Source organism: Azolla caroliniana, unplaced genomic scaffold (genome assembly GCF_043228905.1).
Source record: "Azolla caroliniana isolate FFs.n. ecotype wild unplaced genomic scaffold, voAzoCaro1.0.p SCAF_18, whole genome shotgun sequence".
In the NCBI taxonomy this organism is placed as follows: Eukaryota; Viridiplantae; Streptophyta; class Polypodiopsida; order Salviniales; family Salviniaceae; genus Azolla; species Azolla caroliniana.
In genome coordinates this window covers 647,649-673,274 of record NW_028230453.1, presented here as the reverse complement: position 1 = coordinate 673,274, position 25,626 = coordinate 647,649, and the positions used below count along the sequence as shown (strand labels likewise).

At 44.2% G+C, this 25,626-nt stretch overlaps 1 protein-coding gene and 1 pseudogene across 2 annotated transcripts; one reads left to right on the top strand and one right to left on the bottom strand.

Moving 5' to 3' along the window:
* The first annotated feature begins 14,196 nt into the window (after positions 1-14,196).
* Positions 14,197-21,484, top strand: LOC147851940 (uncharacterized; annotated as a pseudogene). The gene is made up of 11 exons (XR_015531437.1): positions 14,197-14,909; positions 16,660-16,818; positions 17,119-17,277; positions 17,732-17,815; positions 17,914-17,993; positions 18,407-18,457; positions 18,548-18,650; positions 18,731-18,813; positions 18,888-18,933; positions 19,008-19,095; positions 19,203-21,484. The product of XR_015531437.1 is annotated as an uncharacterized LOC147851940 (transcript).
* Positions 21,485-22,523: 1,039 nt separating this feature from the next.
* Positions 22,524-23,288, bottom strand: LOC147851939 (polyubiquitin 11-like). Its single transcript, XM_087334019.1, is given in 2 exon segments — positions 22,524-22,717; positions 22,719-23,288. Coding segments are annotated over 2 exon segments (690 nt in total). The 5' UTR covers positions 23,253-23,288; the 3' UTR covers positions 22,524-22,561.
* Positions 23,289-25,626: the final 2,338 nt, after the last annotated feature.

The window sequence follows — 25,626 nt, the reverse complement described above, 5'->3', positions numbered from 1 at the left end:
GTCCGGTCTCTTGTCCCCGAACTGAACCGGCAGCCAGAGGTCTTTAACCACAAGCATGTCCCTCATCTTCGACTTCCACACTGAATAGTTGGAGCCAGTGAGCTTGAACATGCCGCCAAACGATTCGTCCATTTTCTGTGTCGTTTTGCTCTGATACCACTTGAAGGGAACTAGTCGTTCCTTATGCTCAACGCTCGGCCACAACCGAGCTTAGAATCATACACAGAAAACGGGAAGTAAATGCACGACGCAAAGGAGAGAAAAGGTACACAAGATGTTTACGTGGAAAACCCAAACTAAGGGAAAAACCACGGCAGCCCACAGGCTGCAAACTATCACTATGTTGGAATGTACAAACAGTGAGTTCACGGAGGCAATGATCTCGTGCTCACGATCTTCGCCACAGGCGGCGGTTACAACAGAGGCAGCGACCTCTTTCTCTCTCTCTCTCTCTCTCTGTACACTGTTACACACTCCAATCTCGTGCAAAACAGGAATGACAACAACAAAAACAGTCAACAACCAACTAAAAGTTTGCCCTAAGTCATATTTATACTAATATGACTTTTCGGCTATTTACAAATATAGTCTCTTCATCCGGTTCTCACCGGGTCTGCACCATCCGGCTCTCCGTAGCCGGGTACTCCTCATCTGTTTCTCACCGCGTCTGCGTCATCCGGCTCTCCGTAGTCGGGGTACTCCTCATCCGGTTCTCACCGGGTCTGCGTCATCCGGCTCTCCGTAGCCGGGTACTCCTCATCCAGTTCTCACCGGGTCTACACCATCCGGCTCTCCGTAGCCGGGTACTCCTCATCCAGATCCGACACTGTTCTTCTCTCTTCCCATCCGGAGGGACCTGTCTCCCAACAGAGCTTTCCGCAATATCCGCATTCGGTTGCATTTTGACGGCTCAGGCCGGAGTGGAAGCTTCCCCTTCTTGAAAAGGTTCCTCGTTGGCCTCCGTTTTGCGGCCGAAATTGGGAGTTGTTGTCGGAGGTCGGACCTCGTCCGCCTTGTCCTTGGCTGAATCGGCCTCTCGCTCATCCGCGTCCTCTTCCTCCATTAGAGTGCGTGTAGAGCATGTGGCATTCCGACTCATTGCTCCTTGTACGCACGTGGTTTTCTTCGACCAATAGCATTGATTGGAGCTCGAGGAAGGAGGGAGATTTCTCCTGTGGTAGAACGGCGGTTCGCATCGCGCCAAACCGTGGTGCGAGGCCACTGAGGCATATTTGCACCATCTCATCATCATCATCATCTATACTTACGCTTATTGAGCCGAGCGAGTCGCAAAGCTCCTTGATCTTCAAGGTGTATGTCATGATGGACATGTCCCTTTGTTGAATGTTGTTCAACTCTTGGCGGAGTTGAAGCTTTCTCGTGGTCGTGTTGGCGGCGAAAATCTTTCGTAGATTTTCCCACTCTTCCTTTGGCGTCTTAGCTTCTCGAATGTAACCGAGCATGTGGTCGTGAACACATGTCGCCAAACAATACATCACGCGGCTTGCGGCTTGCTCCCATGTCGCGTATCTGGGAGTCACTTCGGCGGGTCGGTCTTCATGCGCTCCTTTGATGTAGCTCTAATATCCTTGTCCGACAAGGTATTGGTGCATCTTGTACTCCCAAGATGCGAAGTTGTTTCGATCCAACTTCTCGGTAGGGAGAGCGCTCCCCATTTGAGTATTCATTATGTCGATTCTTCTTCTTCTTCTTCTCTCTTCGAATGCGAGCTATGTAGCGAAGCTACGGTAGCTATGAGCCGGTTCTTGGTCGTCGGCGTAGAGCACAACACACGATCACGATGAGGTGAATGGGCTAGATCGAGCTACCAAATCGCACTAATACCATGTAAAGAATCAAGAGATGGATTCTTGTGAAGCAGAATAGGTGTGAACTCTGTGTGTGTGTGTGTGTGTGTGTGTATGAGATAGAGAGAGAGAGGGAGAGAGAGACACACACACAGAGTATACGCAAGGTTAAGTATGTTAACAAAGGAGGAAGACTCAACATGATACAAGGTGGGAGGAGGGTGCTTTATGTAGTCACCCTCTCTCTTCATTAACTACAAGCCTCATGGAGCATGGGGAATGTGAAAGCTCATAAGTTATGTGTCATAAAATATGATTCTATGACTCATACTAAATGCTAGAATACAAAGTGGTGACATAATGGTGACTCTTGACCGTTGGAGTGTCTCTTCACTCTCAAGGTGAGTTCACACACTAGACCAAGTTGAGCTTGATTCTCAACAGGTTGGTACATGCAAGACATTCTTAATAAAAGTTTGGTTACCTTCTTTGCCGAATGGGACATTGTTGATGTGTCGAATCGGATGCGTAGTGTGGTCCACAGTTTCGACATAGCCGGGTCGGTTCGGCTCTCAAAGTTCTTGGAACCATTCTTGATGAGACGTCATATGGTTCAAGGCACCAGAATCGATGAACCATACGTCTTCCGGACTAGATGCGCTATTCAAAGTAGAAGCCGACATAGAATTTGCTCTATGTCTCATCACGAACATTCCGTCATGATCGTCATAGTCGGAGTTGGTGGTGTAATTGGTGAGTTGTCGGCTTGTGGAAGCCAACTCACGCATCTTCTTACGACACTCTTCTTCGTGGTAATCGATTTTTCCACAATATCCGCATTCGACCGAGTTTTGTCGGCTTGGACCGAAATGGAAGCTCCCCCTTCTTCTGAAGGTTCGTCGATGGCTTCCGTCTTGATGCCGAAATTGCGAGTTGTTTTCGTAAGTTGGGCCTCATCCGCCTCGTCCTTGGCCGAATCGGCCTCTTCTTGCACGACCGCGTCCTCTTCCTCCGTCCGAAAGTGAGTAAAGCATGTGGCCTTCTGAGGCATTGCTCCTTGTTCAAACATGGTTTTCTTCGACCAACAACATGGATTGAAGATCGAAGAAGGAGGGCAGATTCTCCCGTGCTAATACGACAATCCTCATTGCGCCGAACCGTGGTGCAAGGCCGCTGAGGCATATTTGTACCATCTCATTATCATCCACATTGATGCTTATCGAGTCGAGCGAGTAGCAAAACTCCTTGATCTTTAAGGTGTAGCTCGTGGTAGACATATCCCTTTGTTGGATGTTGTTCAACTCTTGGTGGAGTTGAAGCTTTCTTGCAGTTGTGTTGGCGGCGAAAAACTTTCGTAGATTCTCCCACGCTTCTTTGGCGTCTCAGCTTCTCGAATGTAGCCAAGCATGTGGCCATGAACACATGTTGCTAAGCAATACATCGCTCGGCTTGCCGCTTGCTCCCATGTTGCGTAGTCGACGTCTTTCAGGTCGGGTTAGTTTTCTTGTGCTCCTTTGATGTAACCCCAATAACCTTGGCTGACAAGGTATTGGTGCATCTTGTACTCCCAAGATGCAAAGTTGTTTCAATCTAGATTCTCGCTAGGGAGAGTGCTCCCCATTTGAGTATTCGTTGTTGATGAAGATTTCTTCCTTCTTTTCTTTTCTTTCTCTCTCGAATACAAGCTATGTAGTCGCATTACGATAGCAATGGACCGGTGTCGTGAAGAAAACCGGCCAGAAGCGTAATCAGCGAAGCAGGGCGCATGAACCGGATCTACACTTTTCCACACCAATTAATACCTTGTACATAACTAGGAGTAGGACGTTGGGTGTAAATAGACTAGATGTGACACATTGAATGTCTAGGAAATCAAAGAGTATCTCTGTCCGAAAGGACAAAGGATAAATTGATGAAAACGAGGGTGCAACAGCCTGCCTCGACGACCTATAAAAGGGACGGAAGAAGGCGGATGAAGTATCGCGTTTTGGGAGCAAGGACAAAGTGCTGTCGAACTGGGACCGAGCTCTCTCCTCCATTGTTCGTCATTCTCTGCAAGATTTTGGACTGAGTTGCCTCTGCTTCGTGGACAACCCGTGTGCTTCTGGCAGAGGCTCCACAGTGCAGTCGGGGTTGCGTGCATGCGTGAGCATCGTGTGTGCGTGTGTGCTCGCCTGAGTTGGGTCCGTTGCCGGCTTGCCGGTTGTCTAAGTTTTGTTGATCATACGATCGTCGACAAGGAGTGCGAATGGTGTATCATCGGTGCACGACTTAGAGAGCATGAGAGAGAGATTAAACCTTCATAACTTAAATTACTATAAGGATTAAAACTTAAATATAACTAAAATATCTAAAACTATAATGAGAAAGGGAGAGAGGGCTAGTCATTAGGTATTAATTAAAACGACAAACAAATGTTACTAACATGTTAAGAGAGAGAGAGAGAGAGAGAGCCCAGATGGATGTAGCTCAGTTGGTAAGGTTGCCCAATGGAGACCAGGTGGTCATGGGTTCAACCCCTATATTTCACAGTGGCATCTAGTGAAATAGAGATATGAAATATATAATACAGAGGTGAGGAAATTGGGTTTCGAACCCAAGACACGGTGCTTGTAGTGTTATCGACTTACCACTAGGGTAAGCTAATTACGATAATAATAATAATAAAGAGAGAGAGTGTGTGTGTGTGTGTGATTAAGAGCAAAGATGTTATTAATTATCATTAAGATTAGAAAAGAAAAGAAATTACATGGGGATATGGTCATGAGCAAACTAGTTTCACCCACTATGGGGCTCATCAATGCTAAAATGACCATTAGGGTTGGAAAGGTTTATTGAAGGAGTTTTAGGAGAGGGTTTAAAGAAATGACAATAGGGAGTGGGGGTGTGTGCTTATGGATATGATTTGGAAAGGGGAAGATTTGGAGAAGAAGGAAAAGGATATTATGAGCTTTAATGTGACAAGGGGGAGGTTTTGGTATAAGGAAATAGAGGTTATAATGTTAAGGAGGAATAAGAGAAGAGAGAGTTAGGATATGAAATGTAAAAAGAGGGGAAATATTAAAATGGGAGTTAAGATTGAGGGGGAAATAAGGAAAATCAGTGAGATGATGAGAAGGGAAGGAAAGAGGAAAGAGGGGAGAGAGAGAGAGAGAGAAATGAGTAGACATAAGGGGAGTAAGTAGATCTACGAGGATCAAGGGTGGTAAAACGAGAGAAAAGTAAGAGAGAGAAAGAGGGTAGAGAGAGGAGAGAGATGCACGTGTAAACTAGACAAAGTAAGAAAGAGAAAGGAAATAGGAGAGAGGTAAGGGAGAGAGACAAGTGTGGGGAAAGAGGAAAAAGAAAAAGGGGGAAGGTTATAGATTTAAGAAGAGGATGGGGAGGGGTAGAGTAAGAAAAAGTAGAACATGGGTGAGGGTAGAAAAACAAAAATAGAAAGGTGGATAAAATAGGATAGGAAAAGATTTTGAGAGAGGGAAGGAAAAACTAAGAGAGGGAGAAGTGATAGCTTAAGTGTGAGAGAGGAGGGGTGGGGGTAGGGCGTTTAGTTTTTAAGAAATGAGGGGGGGTGTTTAGGGGAGGGGTAGAGTGGTAATAGGAAAAAGTGGGAGGAGGGGTAGAAAGGTAATTTTGAAAAAGTGAGGGGGAAGGGTAGGAGGGTAATTAAGGGTAATTTAGGAAAAGTAATTTAGGAAGGTAAGGGAGGGGTACGACGGTAAATTGACAAAGTGGGGGTGAAGTGAAAAGTTCACCAAGAATGATTTGAGCGCACCCAAACCGTTTGATACACTTGGTGTGAGCTAGGGAGGGTTAAGGTTAGGAGTAGGGTGGTAATATAAAAGTAAAGGGAGGGGTAGAGGTAGTAATCGTTATTGATTTTGTAATTAAGACTTTGTTCTCTCTCTCTTTCTCCCTCTGTGTTTCTGCAAGCTGCTCTCTCTCTCTCTCTCTCTCTTTCTCCCTCTGTGTTTCTGCAAGCTGCTCTCTCTCTCTCTCTCTCTCTTTCTCCCTCTGTGTTTCTGCAAGCTGCTCTCTCTCTCTCTCTCTCTCTTTCTCCCTCTGTGTTTCTGCAAGCTGCTCTCTCTCTCTCTCTTCTTTCTCATGCTCCTTGGTTCAAGGCCCCCGCGGTCCCGCCTCTTCCCACACGCGAAGAGTGTAACAACTTGACATATTTGGTGAACCTGACGTGAAACATGCGGCAAAGGAGTGAAGGATGAGGGGATATGAGCTTGCTGAAGCTACGGTCGTAGTCGTCGACCGGCTAGTGAGTGCTCGCGAGGGAACGGGTGCCCTCGACAAGGCCATTGAGTCGATCGTCAGCACCATAGGTCGATTCGGTGGGAAGAATGCCACGAGCTACTTGGAGGCCTACCGGGCCGAAATCATCATGAGGGATATCTCGGTGGACAGGCGGCTGTCCGGATTCCCACAGGTGGTGACGCCGAGCATCCACGCAGAGGTGCTCAAGGTGCTGGCCAGATGCCAGACTTGGGAGGAGTTCGAGCTGCGGCTCCTCGAGATGTATGGGTTCGATGACTCGCTTCAGTTGTCGAAGCGAGACTTCATGGCGTGGGTTGAGAGCCCTGGGAAGGGGAGGAACACATCGGCGCTCCTCCAGGAGTTCGAGAAACGGTTCGCACGGTTGTCAACGCTGGACCGGACCGTGCTCGACACAAGTCGGGTACTACTATTCGTCAAGTCGGTGGACACCATGGACCGAGAGAAGGTGGGTCTCTTGTTGGAAATGGATGAAGGGCTCACGGCAGACTGGGCCATGGTAAGGAGGGTCTGCGGTCATTTCGACAAGCGGCGCGAGTGGAGCGACGAGGGCTCGTCAGCGGCAAGGCCGGTCCTAGGGAGGGAGCTCGAGGAGTTGGTGTCGGTACCGGCTAGGAAGGAAGAAACTCGGAGTTGGCTTGAGACGGGCTCGGCCTCGAGCGGAGTGGTCAAAGGTCCCTCCGGAGGCGCGACCCTAGAAGAGCTGTCGTAGATGGTGCGAGATCTCCAAATCGCACAGGCCCGGAGGGACAACGGCGAACAGTCCCGTGACAGAAGGCCGCCGGCGGGGCAGCAGTGCATGTGGTGCGACGCGGTCGGCCACATTCGGAAAGAATGCGCGGATTTCGCTGAGGCACTCAAGACCAACGTGGTGTACCTCTGGAATGGGCGGGTGCACGCGAGTGAGACCCGGAAAGCCCTAGAGTTGAATACGAGGTGCGGCGAAATGAAGCGGTTGATGGAAGAGGCCGTGGCACGACATGCAGATGTCGTCAACTACTCGGTGTCGGCGGGAATCCGGGTCGGGGGTGATGAGACCCGGAAAGCGAAGGACTCCGGATTCTGGCCGCTGATGCTCGATGGTCTCTCCGGAGTAAGGCTGAAGAAGGAAGAGGCAGACCGCGCGGAACGGCGGATCCGGGAGGTCACCGGATGGGACGACCCGGTGGAAGAAAAGACTGGCTTCATGGCAGCCGCATGCCAAAACTATGAGGTTCTGGTAGGAGACAAGCGCGCGGGAAAGGCCAGAGGGGGCGGCCCCTCGCAACAGTACGAGACCTGGTTCGAACCGAAGCCGAATGAGGCCGCCAATGCCGGCGCATCGGAGAAGAAGAAGAAGGCCGGTTTCCGACTGAGCACCGAAATCAAACGAACAACGGACCTACGAAAGGTTCTCGAAGAGAGAATTCTCGACAGCAAGGTTGAGCTGTCGTTACGGGAGGTGCTGGGAATCACCAAGAAGGAGTTCCACGACTCCATCGTGGACTTTGTGAAGCAGAAGAGGCTCTTGAAGGAGCCAGAACCGGAGAGGCTGGTGGAAGTGCAGACGACACACTTAGAAGACGCGGCCCTAGAGGATGAGTTGGTGGAAAGCCACTACGTGAAGCCGCATTGGGCTAGGGCCACTACAGAAACCCTTGTACGGATCAGTGACGTCCAGGAGCCGGTGGTGGCATTGGTAGACCACGATTTAGAGATCAACGTGATGTCCATGGACTTCTATAAAAAGGGGAAATGGCTTATCAACACCAAGCACGGGTGGAAGATACGTGTGGCGACGCGCGCTACAGAGGAGCTGCATGGTGCGTGCCTGAACGTACGCGTGAAGATCGGCGACGTCGAGATAGATCATTATTTCTTCGTGCAGGAGACTTCCTCGCACCTGGTAATTCTCGGCGAACCGTACATTACGGCAACATGCATGGAGACGAAAGTACTGGACAACGGTTCGGCGTATGTGTGCGTCAAGAGCCAAGACGGTCGGCATTCCGTCCAATTCATGACAATGCGACCCAACCACGAGCGAAACCGCGAGACCCTCGGCGGTGACATCCGAGGGGATTTTTAGAGAGGGCTATCAAGGCGTGGGGCCGCGATAGTCCGGACACCCCGGAAGAACCCCACACATGTATTATAGGTAAGAAATTTTGGCTCTCCGAAAACGGAGGTTGTACGTTAACCCGCATCAATAGCCAGGAGAGGAAGCGGGCGGAGAGACGACTTAGGGTGTGTGGAGTCCTCTCCCCCGACGAAGAAATCAGCGGCGCCGTGGAGGCGGTCTCTTTTGATGACACCTTGGGCGAATTATGAAAGGTGCTCGGTGAAGGCCTTAACGAAGACTGGACCGTTCCGGTTAGCTCGATGGGAATGTACGAAGTCATCGCGGACTCCGGGGAGAGAATCGGGTCGGATTGAACGGCCCGCGGGGACACGAAGTATAAGACTGTGGACCGGAAGGTGAGGCCAGTTGCGGCACCCTTGTCGGAGGGCAGCGGAGAGCGGATAAAAGGGGTCGCGTCGGACCCAAGTTTATGGAATCCAACCGGCATAGGGCACCGGTTCACCGACATAACGCTACAGGAGCTCAAGGTTGGTGGGGGTGACCTTCTATTACCGGAGGAGGAGGACCGGTTTCAGAGGATGCTCGGAAGGCACGGGGTCGTGACGTGGCTCGCCTAGAAGTGTAGCGTTGCGCACACAAAGGATAACGTGAAAGTGAGGAAGGAATCACAGGGATTATGGACGGAAGAGACGAAAGAGTAGAGATAGAGTGAATAGAGATCAATAAGATATGACAAAATAGGATTTTTAAGGAATATAAGATAAGACAAGATAAGATATAAAATAATATATGAGAAAGTGTATGAAATTTATAATCATTTTCATGAAAGAGTTACAAAATGATTGTGCACGTCGTTGAACCTCCGAACTTTTTCTTGCAAGGTAATCGCTCTTCTCTTTCTTGATCGTAGACCACCACGACCGCCAAGCTAGAGCTCCACGTTTATGTTAAACTTCTTCCCTTCTTTCTCTATTTTTATGGTATCTCTTATGTAATACATAATTTGATTGATATCTCATACATATCTCCTTTTGATCTTCTCTTTCACCCTTTAAATAGGTGCCCCCATGCATATGATGCATTGGAGGGTACAAGACATGCATGTGATGCATGATAAACATCTCGCTCATTTGAGCTTTTATGTATGAAACAATATATGCAATAACAATAAACAGGAAAATATAATCTTAAAGAGAAAGGACCTAGCCTAATGATAAGTGTGTTGACTTTGGTGTATGAGCTTGTGGGTTTGAGTCTCAAAATACTATTGAATACAACATACAACTTTATTTTTATATCATGAAGCAAATCCTTTATGTAATATAAAGTATATATAAAGTATGCTTTATTTTATGTATATTACTAGTATAGAGTAAATGGTAAGATTTGAGAGTCATAGGGTGGGGTTATTGGTTCAAGTCCTCTCTTGTTCGTGTAATATAATATATTTATCTATATATATTATTTGTCTTTACATATATATAATATTATCATATGTGTTGTTAATATTATCTTTATATATAAAACATTATCAAATGTTATTTTAGTTATGTATTTATCTTATTGTAGACTTTTAATGTGAAGCTTTCGTACTTCATGACAACGGGAAGGCTTTCGCATTCTCGCCGGAGGAGATCGGGTGCGTAGACCCGACAATCGTCGAGCCAATGGTGATCTTCACGGTACCGCATGTGCCATGGAATCTCAAACCAATTCTAGTGCCTAGAGCTCACATCCCGATGTTGATGGAGCTACTGAAGCAGAAGGGGGATATGGGGATCCTCGAACCGTCGAGTGCCCCATACTCGAATCGGTGGTTCACAGTGCCAAAGAAGAACGGCACGTTGCGCTTCATACAGGACCTGCAACCGGTCAACAAGGTGACCATCTGTAACACAGGAATTGGGCCGACCATAGACAAGTTCGCGGAGGCCTTCGCCGGAAGTCGATCTATTCGGTCGGTGACTTATGCTCGAGGTATGACCAGTTCCAACTAGCCGTAGAGAGCAGGGACATCACGACAATGCAGACTCCTCTCGGCTTGGTGCGGATGTGTACCCTACTGCAAGGAGGAAAGAATTCAGTGGTGCACATGGTGAACGCAATGAACAAAGGGACTACATCCCGGACATCACTATGCCATTCCTAGACAACGTACCGATAAAGGGGTGTCTGGTGGAGGATGCAGACAAAACGGTCGGGCCGGACGGATGCCGGAGGTTCGTCGTGAACCACATCAACGATTGCGATAAGGTGTTGCAGAGGCTCGAGAGCACGTGGCTCACCTTCTCCGGAGAGAAATCAACGTTCGGGCAGACGAAGATCCTGGTAGTTGGACACCTGTGTGGGCCCTATGGCCGGAAACCGTCCCCGGCAAAGGTAGAAACCATCTCCCTGAGGAAGGACGATTGCGGGTCGGTTATGGAGGTCCGCAGATTCTTGGGTGTGTGCATGTTCTACCACATCTGGATTCCGCACTACGCACATGTCGCGGAACCGCTCTACGGGCTATTGAAGAAAGGGCGTAGGTTCGAGTGGAGGACGGAGCACACGGGGTCGGTCCGGAGACTGAAGGAGGCGCTTGCTGCGGCACCGGCTCTCCGGAAAGCGGTTTATGGCAAGGAAGTCCCCATCTACGTGACGGTGGACACGAGCCCGACCGGGATCGGGTGGGTGATCAGTCAGGAGGACAAGGACGACGTACGATTCCCGATCCAGTTTAGGGCGAAGGTATTGAGCGAGCGGCAGCGAGGATACGCCCAAGTTAAGCGTGAGCTATGGGGTATCGTTTCGGCAGTTAAGGCCGACAAAGACTATCTTATCAAGATGGAAGTAATCATTGAGACGGATTGCCTACCGATTCTCGGTATGGTTTCTGGATGCGCGATTCCGGACCTGGCAATGGTCCGGTGGATAGCATATGTCAAGTCTCTGAATTCGGAAATACGACACATTTCCGGAAAGGACAACGCCATGACCGACATGCTTTCGAGAGTGTGGTTCAGCAACGAGGACGGCATGGTTTCGGAAGATGAAGAAGTCGGCGAGGACTTATTCGGATCAACTGGCGTGACAACTGGGACGGGGAGCACTCCGACGCTTAACGAGTTCGAGGAGAGCGAATATGACGGAGAGTGGCTCCGAATCGGGGAAGTTCCTATGGACGATGACGTCGGACGCGGCGTGGACGAGAGAAGAGGCCCGCTAGGTGCGGAAGAAGGCGTACCGGTTCTTCCTACGGGAAGGGCATATATGGAAGCACCCGAAGAAGCGAAGCAACACCCCACTCCATGTAGTAGCGAGGGAGGACAAGCAGAGAGCGCTGCTTATGGCGTACCACGAGAGTCCTTGGGCCGGACATCGTGGGACATGGGCCACATTCGAGAAGCTGAAGGGGAAGTACTAGTGGCCGGGACTATACCAGGACGTGCATCGGTTCGTAACGACTTGCGAAAGCTGTCAGATGCACTCTATAGTCCGACATCGAGACGAGCTTCACTCGACCTACCCTCCGACCGTCCACTTCAAGTGGATGGTGGATCTGGTGACGATGCCAATGGGGGTAGGGCAGATGCGATATCTGGTGCTGGCTCGGGAGGACCTGACGAACCAGGTGGAAGGCCGAGCGTTGCAGAACAAAACAACCGCGGCCATGTGCCGGTTTCTAATCGAAGATGTGGTATGCCGGTACGGGTGCGTCAGCAAGATCGTGGCCGACTGCGGAGAACTAGACGTGCAAGAGGCTGAAGAGTTGTTTGACCGGTTAGGGGTTAAACTCTCGCTCACCATGGCGTACAATCCATAGGCTAACGGGAAGGTGGAACGTGGACACAGACCGATCGTCAAAACGTTAGTACGGGCGTGTGGAGGCCAAGTTGGAAACTAGCCGTGGCTCTTACCCTATGCGTTGTGGGCGGACCGGACTACGCACAGTTCGGTAACGGGGTTCATGCCGACGGAACTAATGTACGGGCAGAAGCCGATCATGCCGGTGGAACGGACGATTTCTTTGTGGGCCGCGGTGGGTTGGAAGGACGAAATGAGCCGGGAAGAGTTGTTAGTGGCGCGGATCCGGCAACTTGAGCGGAGGCCGGAGGACGTGGAACGGGCGAAGGAGAAGCTGCGCACGACAAGGGAATGAAACAAGACCCGGTTCGACCGGACGCACCAGCTACGATTGAAGAAGATCGAGGAAGGCGACTGGGTGCTGGTTTACGAGAGTAGCCTCGACAACCAGCACAAGGTGACCCACAAATTCGCGAGGAGACGGTTCGGACCCTAGACGGTGACGACCACGAACGTCAACGACACGTACCATCTTGCGGAGCTCGATGGGACACGATTGGCGGTGCCAGTAACCGGGAAGCGGATTAAAGCATTCAAGAAGCGGTACGAAGACGAGTCGGAGCGGGGGAGCGATAACGACGATGATCGGTTCGGGGACGCCGATAATTCGGAGAGCGACGAGTGAACGCGAGCCGATTTTCTCCGGTATCTATCCCTCTCCGGCGCATACCGGTGGATGCGCAATTTGGTGGGGGTGGATGTTGTGAAGAAAACTGGCTAGAAGCAGAATCGGCGAAGCAGGGCGCATGAACCGGCTCTACACTTTTCCACACCAATTAATACCTTGTACGTAACTAGGAGTAGGACGGTGGGTGTAAATAGACTAGATGTGACGCATTGAATGTCTAGGAAATCAAAGAGTATCTCTGTACGAAAGGACAGAGGATAAATTGATGAAAACGAGGGTGCAACGGCCTGCCTCGACGGCCTATAAAAGGGACGGAAGAAGGCGAATGAAGTATCGCGTTTTGGGAGCAAGGATGAAGTGCTGTCGGACTGGGACCGAGCTCTCTCCTCCATCGTTCGTCATTCTCTGCAGGATTTTGGACTGAGTTGCCTCTGCTTCGTGGACAGCCCGTGTGCTTCCGACAAAGGCTCCACAGTGCAGTCGGGGCTGTGTGCGTGCGTGAGCATCGTGTGTGTGTGTGCTCACTTGAGTTGGGTCCGTTGCCGTCTTGCTGGTTGTAATCGTTATTGATTTTGTAATTAAGACTTTGTTCTCTCTCTCTCTCTGCAAGCTGCTCTCTCTCTCTCTCTCTCTTCAAGGCCCTCGCGATCCCACCTCTTTCCACACGCGAAGAGCGTAACAACTTGACACCGGTTCTTCTCGAACGTCGGCGTAGAACACAACACGCGCAGATGGGCTAGATCGAGCTACCAAACTGGTCTGATACCATGTAAAGAATCAGGTATGATTCTTGTGTAGCGGAAGAGATGTGTGTTATGTGTATGTGAGAGGAATTAGAGGAGAGAAGAGAGAACACAATATTGATAGAGAAAGGAATACTCAAGAAGAAGGTGTATATTCACAAGTAGAATAGCAAATACAAAATGTAGCATTACAAGGAGTCACAACCGACTTCGTATGAAGTAGGAGAAGGGTGTTTTATATAAGGTCACTCTCTCTCTTCATTAACTCACTATAACAACTACTCTCTCTTGGGGAACGTGAAGACTCATAGTCATGGGGAATATGTAACTCATTAGTTATGTGTCATAGAATATGATTTTCATATAGTTAATGTGTAGAGAGTAGTGGTGTGACTCTTGACCTTTGAGTAATAATAGATTCTTAAAAGGTGTGTTCACACGTTGCACTATGTTGAGCTTGATTCTCAACATCCTCGTTAGAGTTAGCGGTAAAAAATAGTAAGCCATCATTGTCTAAGGCTAATTAAAGAGGAATGATGCACTGGAAGAGTCGAAGAATGGGATGCTGAGGCTCACACTCATGGCTAGTGAAGTTTCTCCTTGCTTCTTTCCTCCTCTTCCGATGAAAACCTTTTGTAGAAACTTCAATGGGCAAACTTAAACATGAAGAATACTACCATGATTTTCGAGACATTTACACAAATAGCCCCCCATCCTCCTAAAGTGTTTCCAAAAAGGCCTAGTAATTGGATTTATATGTATATCGAGAAGTTAGATAGGGGTACTTTGGTATATACGAAAACCCATTTTCGAGGGCATCGTTTGGGATTTCTGTTCTTTTCTGTTGCTTCGACGTATGGCGTCTTGCATTCCTAAACCCTAACGAAGAAATACAAATTTACACAGAATACGCAGAAGCGGAAGACTGTGCTGTTGATCCAGCCATGGCCACAGCAGAAGAAGAAAGCTCCGCCACAGAATCGGAGAATCTTTCTCGCCTTCTCACAGAAACCGTCCTCGAGCTTCCCCAAACCCTAACGGACCTCGATCGAGCTTCCAGACATCTCCCAATAGAAGAAGATTTCCACTTCTACAACAATTTTAATGCTTTCAGAGAGCCGGTGAAAGCTTTAATGCAACGTGCAGCGAATGTTATGTCACAGATTTCTTGTCTGAATATGCTCAGTGGAGCTTCTGCTATGCCCGATGATGGTGAAGATCTATACGATTGGCTTGTAAACTTGCAAGATGATCTTTTGGAACATGTCGACACATCTTTTGAGCAGTTCAAGATAGATAGAGCAAAGAAAGGTCTCCCTGCGGAAGATGATGGTTTCATGATACAGGATCGCAAGAAAAGGAGGAAACATGGTAAGGACGTTCAGTCGGGAAGTGATATCAGTAAAACTAGCATCGCTAAAGAGAAGAATGCCATTCGTTTCCATAAATGGGAACTCGCCAGACCTCAGGAAAAGTTTGCAGACACTGTAGACAATTCAAATTTACCATTCATGCATCCAAACAATGCTCATCCTTTACAGGTATTTTTTTTTTCTGACATGATTTTGATTAGTATTTTCTTTTGTGTATGTGACCTTTTCACCTTATCAAACATCTTCTCAGGGAAGTTCAATTTTATTGCTTTGTTAGACCTTGGCTTCCCTTTCTTAGAGCTCAATGAAGTCTCGTTTGAATGTTATAAGAAAAAATAATTAGTGTTTGAAAAGATTTGGAAGCATGTTCATCGGCACTACAAGGATTTCCTTCCTTTTCTTAAAGTTCCGTTTGCACACTTATCTGATCCTTAAGTGGCTGTGATGTGGAAATTTTTGGAAACATGCGTATTTGCTTAGCTTTAGGACCCTGCTTTCTTCTTAAGTTGGATGTACTCTCCTTTAATCAGTGACTAACAACTCTGCGGTAATAGTTGGAAGCATGCAAATTGCATTACTTTAGGACTTGATTATCTTTATTTTAGAGTTTAGTGCTCTCTACTTTAATTGTAAAGGTAACTACCAGTGGATGGTGAAATCCTCCTCAGTGATTTGTTAATACTCTATGCAAATCAAAACCTAGGAAACTATTACCTGAATAGAATCGTTTAAAGTAGAAAATATATGTGCTTCTTTGAGATTTTGATTGCCCTACGAATATTTCCAACTGGCATGTTCAGTGAAATAGGCACCATTTTCTGAATATACAAAATATGTTTCACAGTTTTATCATTTTATTCATATATTTATTCTTGAACTTTGGCCCTGTTCTCTCCACCTTTGCCGAGACATGATGCTTTCAATTCAACATGGCATCATGCCATAATTTGCGCTGGAATGCTGTGGCATACAGTTTGGAATTGTTCAGTATGTTATTGAGAGATTGATATAAACAAACAAATCATTATCTCTGAGAGTGGGAAAACATTATGTGAAGCCTTTTTATATAGTTTCCATAAATGAAGGAGAACACAATTATTGGACTTGTGATGCTTGTTAGCTATGCTAAACAAATGTGAAAATTACACAGCTCAGCAATTCAGTATGCATTATTAATGTCTCTATATTTTTATTTTTTTTTAAGGTATCAACAGCTCATACCTAGGAAGTCCACGCACTTTAGGCAACCTAGAGACACATGTACACACATACGCTCACAATGAACAGTGCCTCTCTTTATGGTATCATATTTCCAACAACCGGCCTATTCCTGATAAGCGTACACGTTTTGTTTCAAATGATAAAGTGTGAGCACAAAAGGAGATATGTTAGTAACACCCTGCAAAACTTCCATTAGGGTAGAGGTCGTCTTTGACAATCTGTCAACTTCAACGTTCCCCAATCCTCATCTTATGTGCAAGGTTGCAATCTTGATTGCTGAAGCAATGGTATCAGCCAACAAATTCTATCATTCACAGTTGGATGATTGATATTGAAGCCATAGTCGAACTTTTGTCAAAGAGTTGGTGCCATGTATGTCTGCCTACGTGCCATCATCAACATGCTATGTGTACCTTGAATATGTAACTTAAACTCTTGTGTTATTAATTATCAATGCCAAAACAAACTAAGCTAAACACCAATTGACTAACTTCTTTAGATGTGAGGAATGCTAATCATACATCTCAGGTCAATTTTGAGCTTTTTGTTTAACATATTTTATCTGCAATCAGACCATTTATTTTTAATCTACAATTATTGAGACATTTCAGTGTAGTCCAGTGTATGGCTTGGATCAAGACTCTATTTGCATTCTTGAATGGTGCAAAAATGCTGATTTCTTTTATGTACTTTCCAGGAAAAACTTGTTAGCATGGATTTTGGAAATCTTGTTGAAATCAGCTTACAGGATCCTCCGAAGCCTAAATTACTCACGCATACACCATTTACTTTTGTTAATACTGCTTCAGCTTTGGTGGAAGTAGCATCAAAATTGTTACAGGAGCGAGAAATAGCTGTAAGTTCCTCTATGATTGATTGTTTATTAATTTGATTTTCTGACTTTGCACTGTGTCTGCGGAACCAACAAAATTATTTCTACAATGGACTTTCGTCTATACCAAGGCAATTGAAATGTTAGATTGGAAGTAAATGTTGCCATTTTTCTAGTTTTATCCTTGTACTACTCATGTCAGCCTTTTCATTTATGTTTGATCAACCTTTATTAGATTGAATTTCTGGTTTTACCATTTTTTATGCTTAACCATTTGAACAAAAATATAATCTCATAAATAGATTGGATGTTTTGTTTGGACAGGTTGATCTTGAACATCACCAATTCAGATCTTTTCAGGGATTTACGTGCTTGATGCAAATATCAACTCGCACAGAGGACTTCATAATTGATACTCTTGAATTAAGGCACCTTATTGGTTCCCAACTGCGAAGCGTTTTTTCAAATGATGCTATACAAAAGGTAAAGCGATGATTTTTCTCATTGAGTCATGCATGCAATGTTTAACACACACGTGATGATTTTTGTGATTAAGTTCTGCATGCAATGTTTTAACATAGTTTTTTTTACGAAATTATGATTAAAGTAGATGCGGCGGCTGATAGAATTTGCAGTGCAATTGGAATTTTGAATATGGGATAGTATGTCTGTCCAATTATGAACTTGAAATAGCCATTAGTGATTGTCATGAATGGATAACATATATGATATCAGTGATACAAAAGAATTGCCTCGGCGATCGACATATCAAAAGTAGAGAATATGCTTCTTTTTACATGTGATCATAAATAGGGTCGTGCATTTATTCTGTTTCATCACTTCAAAATTCCAATTGCTGTTTTCTAGATCAACAAATTTCCTAAAATTTGTAGATATTTCATTTATGTTGGACTTTTCTATAATGTTCAAAATACAGGTTATGCATGGTGCAGATAAAGACATTACATGGTTGCAACGCGATTTTGGTATATATGTTTGCAACCTTTTTGATACTGGCCAGGTTTGGAACTTATTTTTTACATTTTCTCAGTGTGTATTGCTGTTTGGTACTTAATTGTGTACTAGCTGGTGGAATTGATTTGCTACTCAAATTTGCAGGCAGCACGGGTATTAAAGATGGAAAAATATAGTTTGGCATATCTCTTGGAACACTTTTGTGAAGTCACTGCAGACAAAATGTTTCCTTCTAACTCTATTGTTTATTGAATTTTGTCATTATCTACTTCATCATCATCCATTACTACTTAGGGTTTCTAATGCATTTATTCACCGAATTCTGGCTGTTGAAATAGCATTGATTGGAAAGTTAGATCACATTTATTTTTGATTCATGTCTAAAGTGTTAATTGGGTTAAAGAGACAGAAAAACTCACAAATGTAAAATAAGTCTGCACAATTTGCTGAATGAACCTTTCTAAAATATTTATGTTTCTTCATGGCTTATCAACCTCATGGTCTGCTTTTCAATATGACATATGCATATACGCTGAAAATACTGATTTCATGTTATTATCAAAATTTGTATCATGCTTGGGATTGCCAATGTGGTTGTGATATGAGTTTTTTCTGAACTGGTGTAATTTGGTTTTAGATATCAGATGGCTGATTGGCGTGATCGACCACTTTCAGACAAAATGATAAAGTGAGCGTGGATACCTTTTGGTGAAATCACTATCTTTCGTATTTCCCTTTTGGCTTATTTATTGAGTGAAAGACCATTCCTTGTGAGCAGGTATGCGAGAGAAGACACACACTATCTTTTGTATGTGGGAGACAAAATGAAACAATTGTTGGTCTCGGCAAATTCTGCTAGTGATGAAAACCTACTTTTGGAGGTATGTTATAAGCATGTCTGTATATAAGATGGCAGGGGAAGTACAGGATGCTTGAGTATACCTGTACTTTTTTCCATCAGGTCTATAAACGAAGCAGGAATATCTGTCTTAAATTGTATGAGAAGGAAATCACGAAGGAGACATCGTACTTACAGGTTTTCGGGTGAGAATACCTTAGTGTGTGAGAATTAGATCTGATTAAGTTTCTTGGATACTTATTTTTAATACCTTATGCAGGCTTGTAGAGAAGAATTTTCAGGCAGAGAACCTTGCTGTTCTTGCTGTAGGTGTCATTTATTTTTTGAACTTGAGATGGTAAACTGGGAAAGGTTTGGTTTCTTACTGGAACTTATGCAGGGTTTGCATGCATGGAGAGATAAAGTTTCTCGAGAGGAAGATGAGAGTACCGGTTACGTGTTGCCAAACAGTCTTTTACTGAGACTTGGTATGTACTATCAGTTATGTTGACTTTGTGAGATTCTTATTTTTATGCTCATGTTTTATGAATGAAGGTATTATGGGGATAGTTTAACGCAAAGTGTTTTACCACAGCTGAAGACATGCCAGACAATCCGAAGAGGCTTCATTCGATCTTACATAAAAAAACCCCTCTCCTTGTTCACAACTTTGCAGTGATTATAGATATTATTAATAAATCAAGGTTAGCGTCGTCAAAGTTTGAAGATATAGCAGCTAGGCTACGAGCTGAAGCAGCAGAATTAGTGGCTGAAGCTAAAAAGTCGTTGGAAGAGATTAATGTAGCAGATTGCAAAAGTGATCAAGGAATTAGTAATATTTTCTTGGAAGGTGATCACAACAATGACAGGATAGATGGGGAAAGGAGTTCTACAATAGAAGATGAGGTTAACTTTAATGTGGTTCCAATATCTTCATTATATGAAAATGTAAAGGAAATAGGGGAAGGGGTGAGATTGAGTGAAAGCTCTAATGATAGGGTAGATGTAGAAAGGAGTACTACACTAGTTGATGGGGCTACCTTCAGTGTGGTTCCCATGTCTTCATTATCTGATAATGAAAAGGAAATAGGCGAAGGCATCATAGAATCTGAAAGCTCTAAACAAGTAAGACATGAGGGGCAATTGTTAGAGAAAGAAATATCAAGGGGTGACAAGATGGCTTTTGCACAAGGAGCAAGTGTGATTGTGAAAAGATCAAGCACACCATCTCTGTTTGGAAAACAAAGAAAGGTGATAAAAACTGTGAATGAGCCACAGAGATCGTCAGAAGATCAAGGAATGCCGAGTAAAATGTCCGAAGGAAAACAAATGGAGAGGATAAAAATAATCAGTGAATCACAGGAATCAGTTGAAGATCCAGAAAAACAGGATAAAATGGACATTGAAATTGATGATTCGACAGATGTGCTAGGAAGAACAGCTTCATTGCATATCGAGGCCGTAGATTTTGAACAGGCAAGTTATGGGGTTTGTAATAATAATTTCAGAATACTTTAAGAGTTTTAACAAATGAGATTTTTTGGTTATATTGATTCACTTGTACAATGCACAGGTTGACGCACAGTCTAAAGCAGAAAGAATCAAGACATCGTTCTCTTTGCCTTTTCATACTTTTGATAGTGTAGATAATTTTGACAAGTCTTTACTGCAGAAAGAAAAACAAATACAAAGTCAAGAAGATAGGCAAGCTGCAGATACAGTTAAGTTAGAAAGAAAGCAAATAGAAGATATCACTTACATTGAATTAGATGCTAATGAAAGCTATGGAAATGATGAAACAGAAAAAGGCACTGCCTTTAATGCAGATGATAGGCATAGGCTTTGGGGCTCTGATAATACTCTGGGTGGCCTTTCTCATGAATCAGTATCAACCATGGTCGAGGAACAAGTAGACACATCATTCAATTCAGATTCTGAGCCACGATTGCCTCTTTCTGTTTCACAAAGGTACAGGGCACAAAGTGCTCGTAGTGAATCTAAGTTTTTTAATGATCAACCCTCAGAACTGAAACAATTGACCCAAGTGCCATGCAAAAAAGCAATGACTGAAAATCATGTTGTTGCTGTTACACCTTTTGATTACACAGCTGCCAAGGGAAAAATGGGCTACTTGAGAGAACTTCATGATAATAAGAGAGATAAGAGAGTGAAGCAAACCAGTACTGAAAGCCAAACTGACAGTAGTAGTAAGGCAATTTTTGATCCAAACAGAAGGGTAGATGGGTTCAAACCAGAGGGAATCACCCCTGGGAAACGAAGGCAAGTGTTTCCTCAGACTGGAAATAGGACAGGTGTCTTCAAGTAGGGGTAATGCTGTTTCCTCACTGATTTACGTGGAGGTTTACAGTTTTTCTTTGCCAGATAATGTAACATATAGAAATTTTGGTTCAGATTGGCAACTGTGTAAGTGCTAGCAATATGGTAACATCAAATATACAACCAAATTATAACAGGTCATAATGATTGTATGGGCATTCAGGAAGCTATGTCGGAATTTCTAAGAGAATTGTTCATAGCCATTTTTATTGGAGAATGGGAAGAGTGCACTTGAATAACATACATTCAGGAAGCTATTTTGGAATTTCTAAGGGAATTGTTCATAGCCATTTTGATTGGAGGATGGGAAGTTCACTTGAATAACATTCAATAGTGTGTTGGTTCAGGTGATAACCCTTTATGAACATTTTATTATTACACATTCACAAGTTGTGTCAGCTGCATTGTTTTTCATATACAATCATTTGCCCCCTTGGAAATGGTATGTATTGAGGATCAATGTAGTGCATGCTGAATGTGGTACTTCTCGTATCAGACAAAATTTGTTGCAATAAAAGAGCCATGTCTTTTTGCTCCGTATTATGGTATTGTACTGTAGAAAATGCTGAAATATTGCCTTTCATGTGATGAATGAATTTGTTGGTTGTATTACCAACACATTTGATACACATTTGATTAAAGTTCTGTTATTAAATATTCAATGTTACCCTCAAAATTAGAAGCTAGGTTTAGAACAAATTAGAGGAGAATACCAACTTTGACTAAAAATTTTGATATTATTCTGGACTGTTGAATAATTGCTTCAAACATACGTCAATGGAGTTTACCTCTGGTTTAGGCTTTTACTTCACCACAATTAGATGTTTCAAAAAATTACATTCTCAGATGAATGTATTTTGATTTTTTGAACATAGGACCCTTATTTATCAATCTTAATGCATCAGACTGATATATGCAAAAACCATACAGCAATATCATGACAACTTGCCATGATATTTGTCACCCCACAAAAACCTGGCCGTTTACCACCCAATAAAAAAACCAGATTCGACTGATTTATTAAATGATATTGTACGCACTAATTTGTCCAAAAAATTCGACAACCATTGTAGAAAAAACATTAGCTTGACCTGCCCATTTCCCGCCAATTTCACAAACACAACACTAATAAACAATAGAAAATGATCAGTTGACGCCATGATGGTCATTGAAGACAAACATTTCCTCTGAAGACAAACATACAAACATTAGCTTTATCTGCCCAGTTGTGATAAGTTACGGGAATTGAATTGAATACTTTAAGAGCATGCATTTTTTCTGAAGACAATTTACTGATCCAGAAAAACGAACTTCCATTTAAATAAACGCTTCTGCAAGAAAGATAAAATGAATCCCAGACTTCCATTTAAATAAATGCAATGGTTCTGCAAGAAGGATAGATCAAATACCACACTTTCATTTAAACAAATGCTTCTACAGGACGGTTATCGCAAATCCTATGAACCACTCACTAAAAGAGAGGAAACACATCCTATCAAACACGGCATGCAAAACATACTTAATTCACTGAAAGAAGGTTCAACTACCTTAATACGGTATAAGCATTATATTCTTAGTTCGTATATCATTCTACTGTTTTGCTAATTGCCGTGAGATCTAGAAGCCACCACGAAGACGAAGGACAAGGTGAAGAGTTGATTCCTTCTGTATGTTGTAATCTGCTAAGGTTCGCCCATCCTCAAGTTGCTTCCCTGCAAAAATAAGCCTTTGCTGATCTGGAGGGATTCCTTCCTTGTCTTGAATCTTGGCCTTAAACATTGTCAATCGTATCAGAGCTCTCAACCTCCAAAGTGATGGTCTTACCGGTTAGGGTTTTGACAAAGATCTGCATACCTCCACGGAGACGAAGAACCAGGTGAAGAGTGCTCTCCTTCTGGATGTTGTAGTCGGCAAGGGTTCGGCCATCCTCGAGTTGTTTGCCAGCGAAGATGAGTCTCTGCTGATCAGGAGGGATACCTTCCTTGTCTTGGATCTTGGCCTTGACATTGTCGATGGTGTCAGAGCTCTCCACCTCGAGGGTGATGGTCTTACCAGTTAGGGTTTTGACGAAGATCTGCATACCTCCACGCAGGCGAAGCACGAGATGGAGGGTGCTCTCCTTCTGGATGTTGTAGTCTGCGAGGGTCCGTCCATCCTCGAGTTGCTTGCCGGCGAAGATGAGTCTCTGCTGGTCGGGAGGGATGCCTTCCTTGTCTTGGATCTTGGCCTTGACGTTGTCGATGGTGTCGGAGCTCTCCACCTCGAGAGTGATGGTCTTGCCGGTTAGGGTTTTCACGAAGATCTGCATGATGAGAAGGAAGGAAGGCAAGAGGAAGAAAGCGACAGAGAAAGGACTGTCGGATGACAAGGAGAGGGATGGCGATGGCGATGGCGATGGCGATGGGCTCTGTATGTATTTATATAGAGGTAACTTCAAGAGGCATCTGGTTGGTTTCACACTGGCAGTGGCTGGGCGGTGGTACCAAATTTATTTATGTCATTATTTCCATTAACAGTTTATCTGATGTACTGTGTACATAATGATGAGCAATAGAAAAAGAGATTAAGGGGAAGAATGGATGACGGTTTCTTAACCACACTAGGTACCCTATACCCTAAACCCTAAACCTAATGCTCTCACACCACCACTTGTCATAGGTGCTTAAGGTTTGGCCCCCGTTCCTAGAATGTAACAATCGGCAACGGTTCGGTTTGAGAGGATCCAAACCGTTTAAATTTTTTGAAACCTGAACCAAACCGCGAAACCATTAAACAAAACCGTTAAATCTTTTTCAAACCGTTAAACCATTAAACTGTAAAAATGGCGGTTTCGTGGTTCGGTTTTGGTTTTCAACATAGGTCAAATTTTTAATTTTTAATTTTTAAAAATTGATAATATTTCATTATTTAGAATTTTTAAAATTTTTAAGATGTTCCTAAAATGTGAGAATAAGGTGTAAAAATGAAAAGATTGTTAAAAAACAAAATTTAAAGTTTTTAAGACTTTTTTTATAATTTTTAAATTTAAAAAAAAAAAACCGTGAAACCGTTTAAACCGCAGTTTTTTTTATTGTTGAAACCAAACCAAACCGAATCGAACCGTTTAAAAAAACCTAAACTTGAACCGAACCATTGAAACCGTTAAGCCGTTAAACCACGGTTTCACGGTTCGGTTCGGTTCAAACCGAACCGTTGCCGATTGTTACTAGAATGATCGGTTTCATGATTATCCTCCCCTCAACCCAGTAAAATTACCTCTAAAATTGGACCATGAGGCTATGCCTATGACATATAGATACAATTGATCCACATTATTGATTTTTCTACTACACACTATTGGAAAGTTCATGATTTATTCAAGTGTTCGATAGTTCCACACAAATGAGGAACGTCTAGAAGCACACTATTTGGCTACACACCTTACTAAACACACTATCACAACCCCCACCAAGATTTAGTCACTTAATATTCGATAAAGATTTCTAATGAACCAAGAAGATTGTCGGATATGTTGAAATTCAAAACAAACCCCAACAACCAACATTGAGATTGTACCAACATCATCTAACAAAAAAACTGGTACACAAGTGAAAGCAGTTGATGGATGATTTGCTTAGGAGAGTGGTAGGTAGCTTTCCTTGAACTAATGAAAAGACCCTCTTGATAGACCTACACCTGCTAAACATGCCTCTCATCTTACCATTACTGTGGTAGTATATATAGTACACTACCCCTAGAAGCAAAGATCAAATTTGGCTTTAACCCTAGAGCACAGGTTAGCACTAATTCCATTAAGTTCCACAAGTATGCACACATGGATGACAAACCATAATACACAAAGAACTAGCCCATATCCACCCCTATGTATTGCAATGTGATCTCTATCCTTGTTAAATATTTTTTTCATATAATACCCCTTCCTTGTGGGGGGAAGGGGGTAGTTATGGAAATTGCATATTTCCCTTGTCCTCGAGTGTTGTCCGGTGGATGGGATGTTTGTTGTGGAAGAAGATTGTTGAGAGACAAGCTCAACATCGGCCGGATCGTCTGAAGAAGCCGAGAACCGGATCGGTTGGGACCGATCGGTTAGGCCGAGTGCGTAAACCGGGAGGCCGTTAGGAAAGATATTCCGTGAGGAATATATTTGGGAGTTAGTGTAGGAGCTCTTAAAGAGCATTGAAGTACGGTCAGTACTTCTGTCAGTCCTTCGAGGACTTGTATAAAAGTGTTCATGGAACACACATATGTATAGAGTGTGGTGAATAGAGTTTTTTAATATATATATTTCTTGTGTTTTCTCTCTCTCACCTTCTCTGTCTCTCCCGCGTATACTGCTTAAGCTCAAGCTCTCCATTAGACCTGAGTTTTCTTCCTTTTGTTCTGTCTTCATACTTGCTTCCGCACGCTACTTTTTACATGGTATCAGAGCGCGAGGGTTGAGAACCTCTCTGCAGCCGACACAGCTTGACGAAGAAGAACAAGAAGAACGATGGATAGAGGCATGGCGAGCTCGCTTCCAACAGAGAAGCTCGACAGAACCAACTACGCGTCTTGGTCCTACAAGATGCACCAGTACCTGCTCGGGCATGGCTACTGGAGTTACGTTGAAGGAGCTAATGACGCGGCACCCGAATCGACACACAGAGACTTCCCGTCGTGGGAGCAATCGGCGAGGAGGGTAT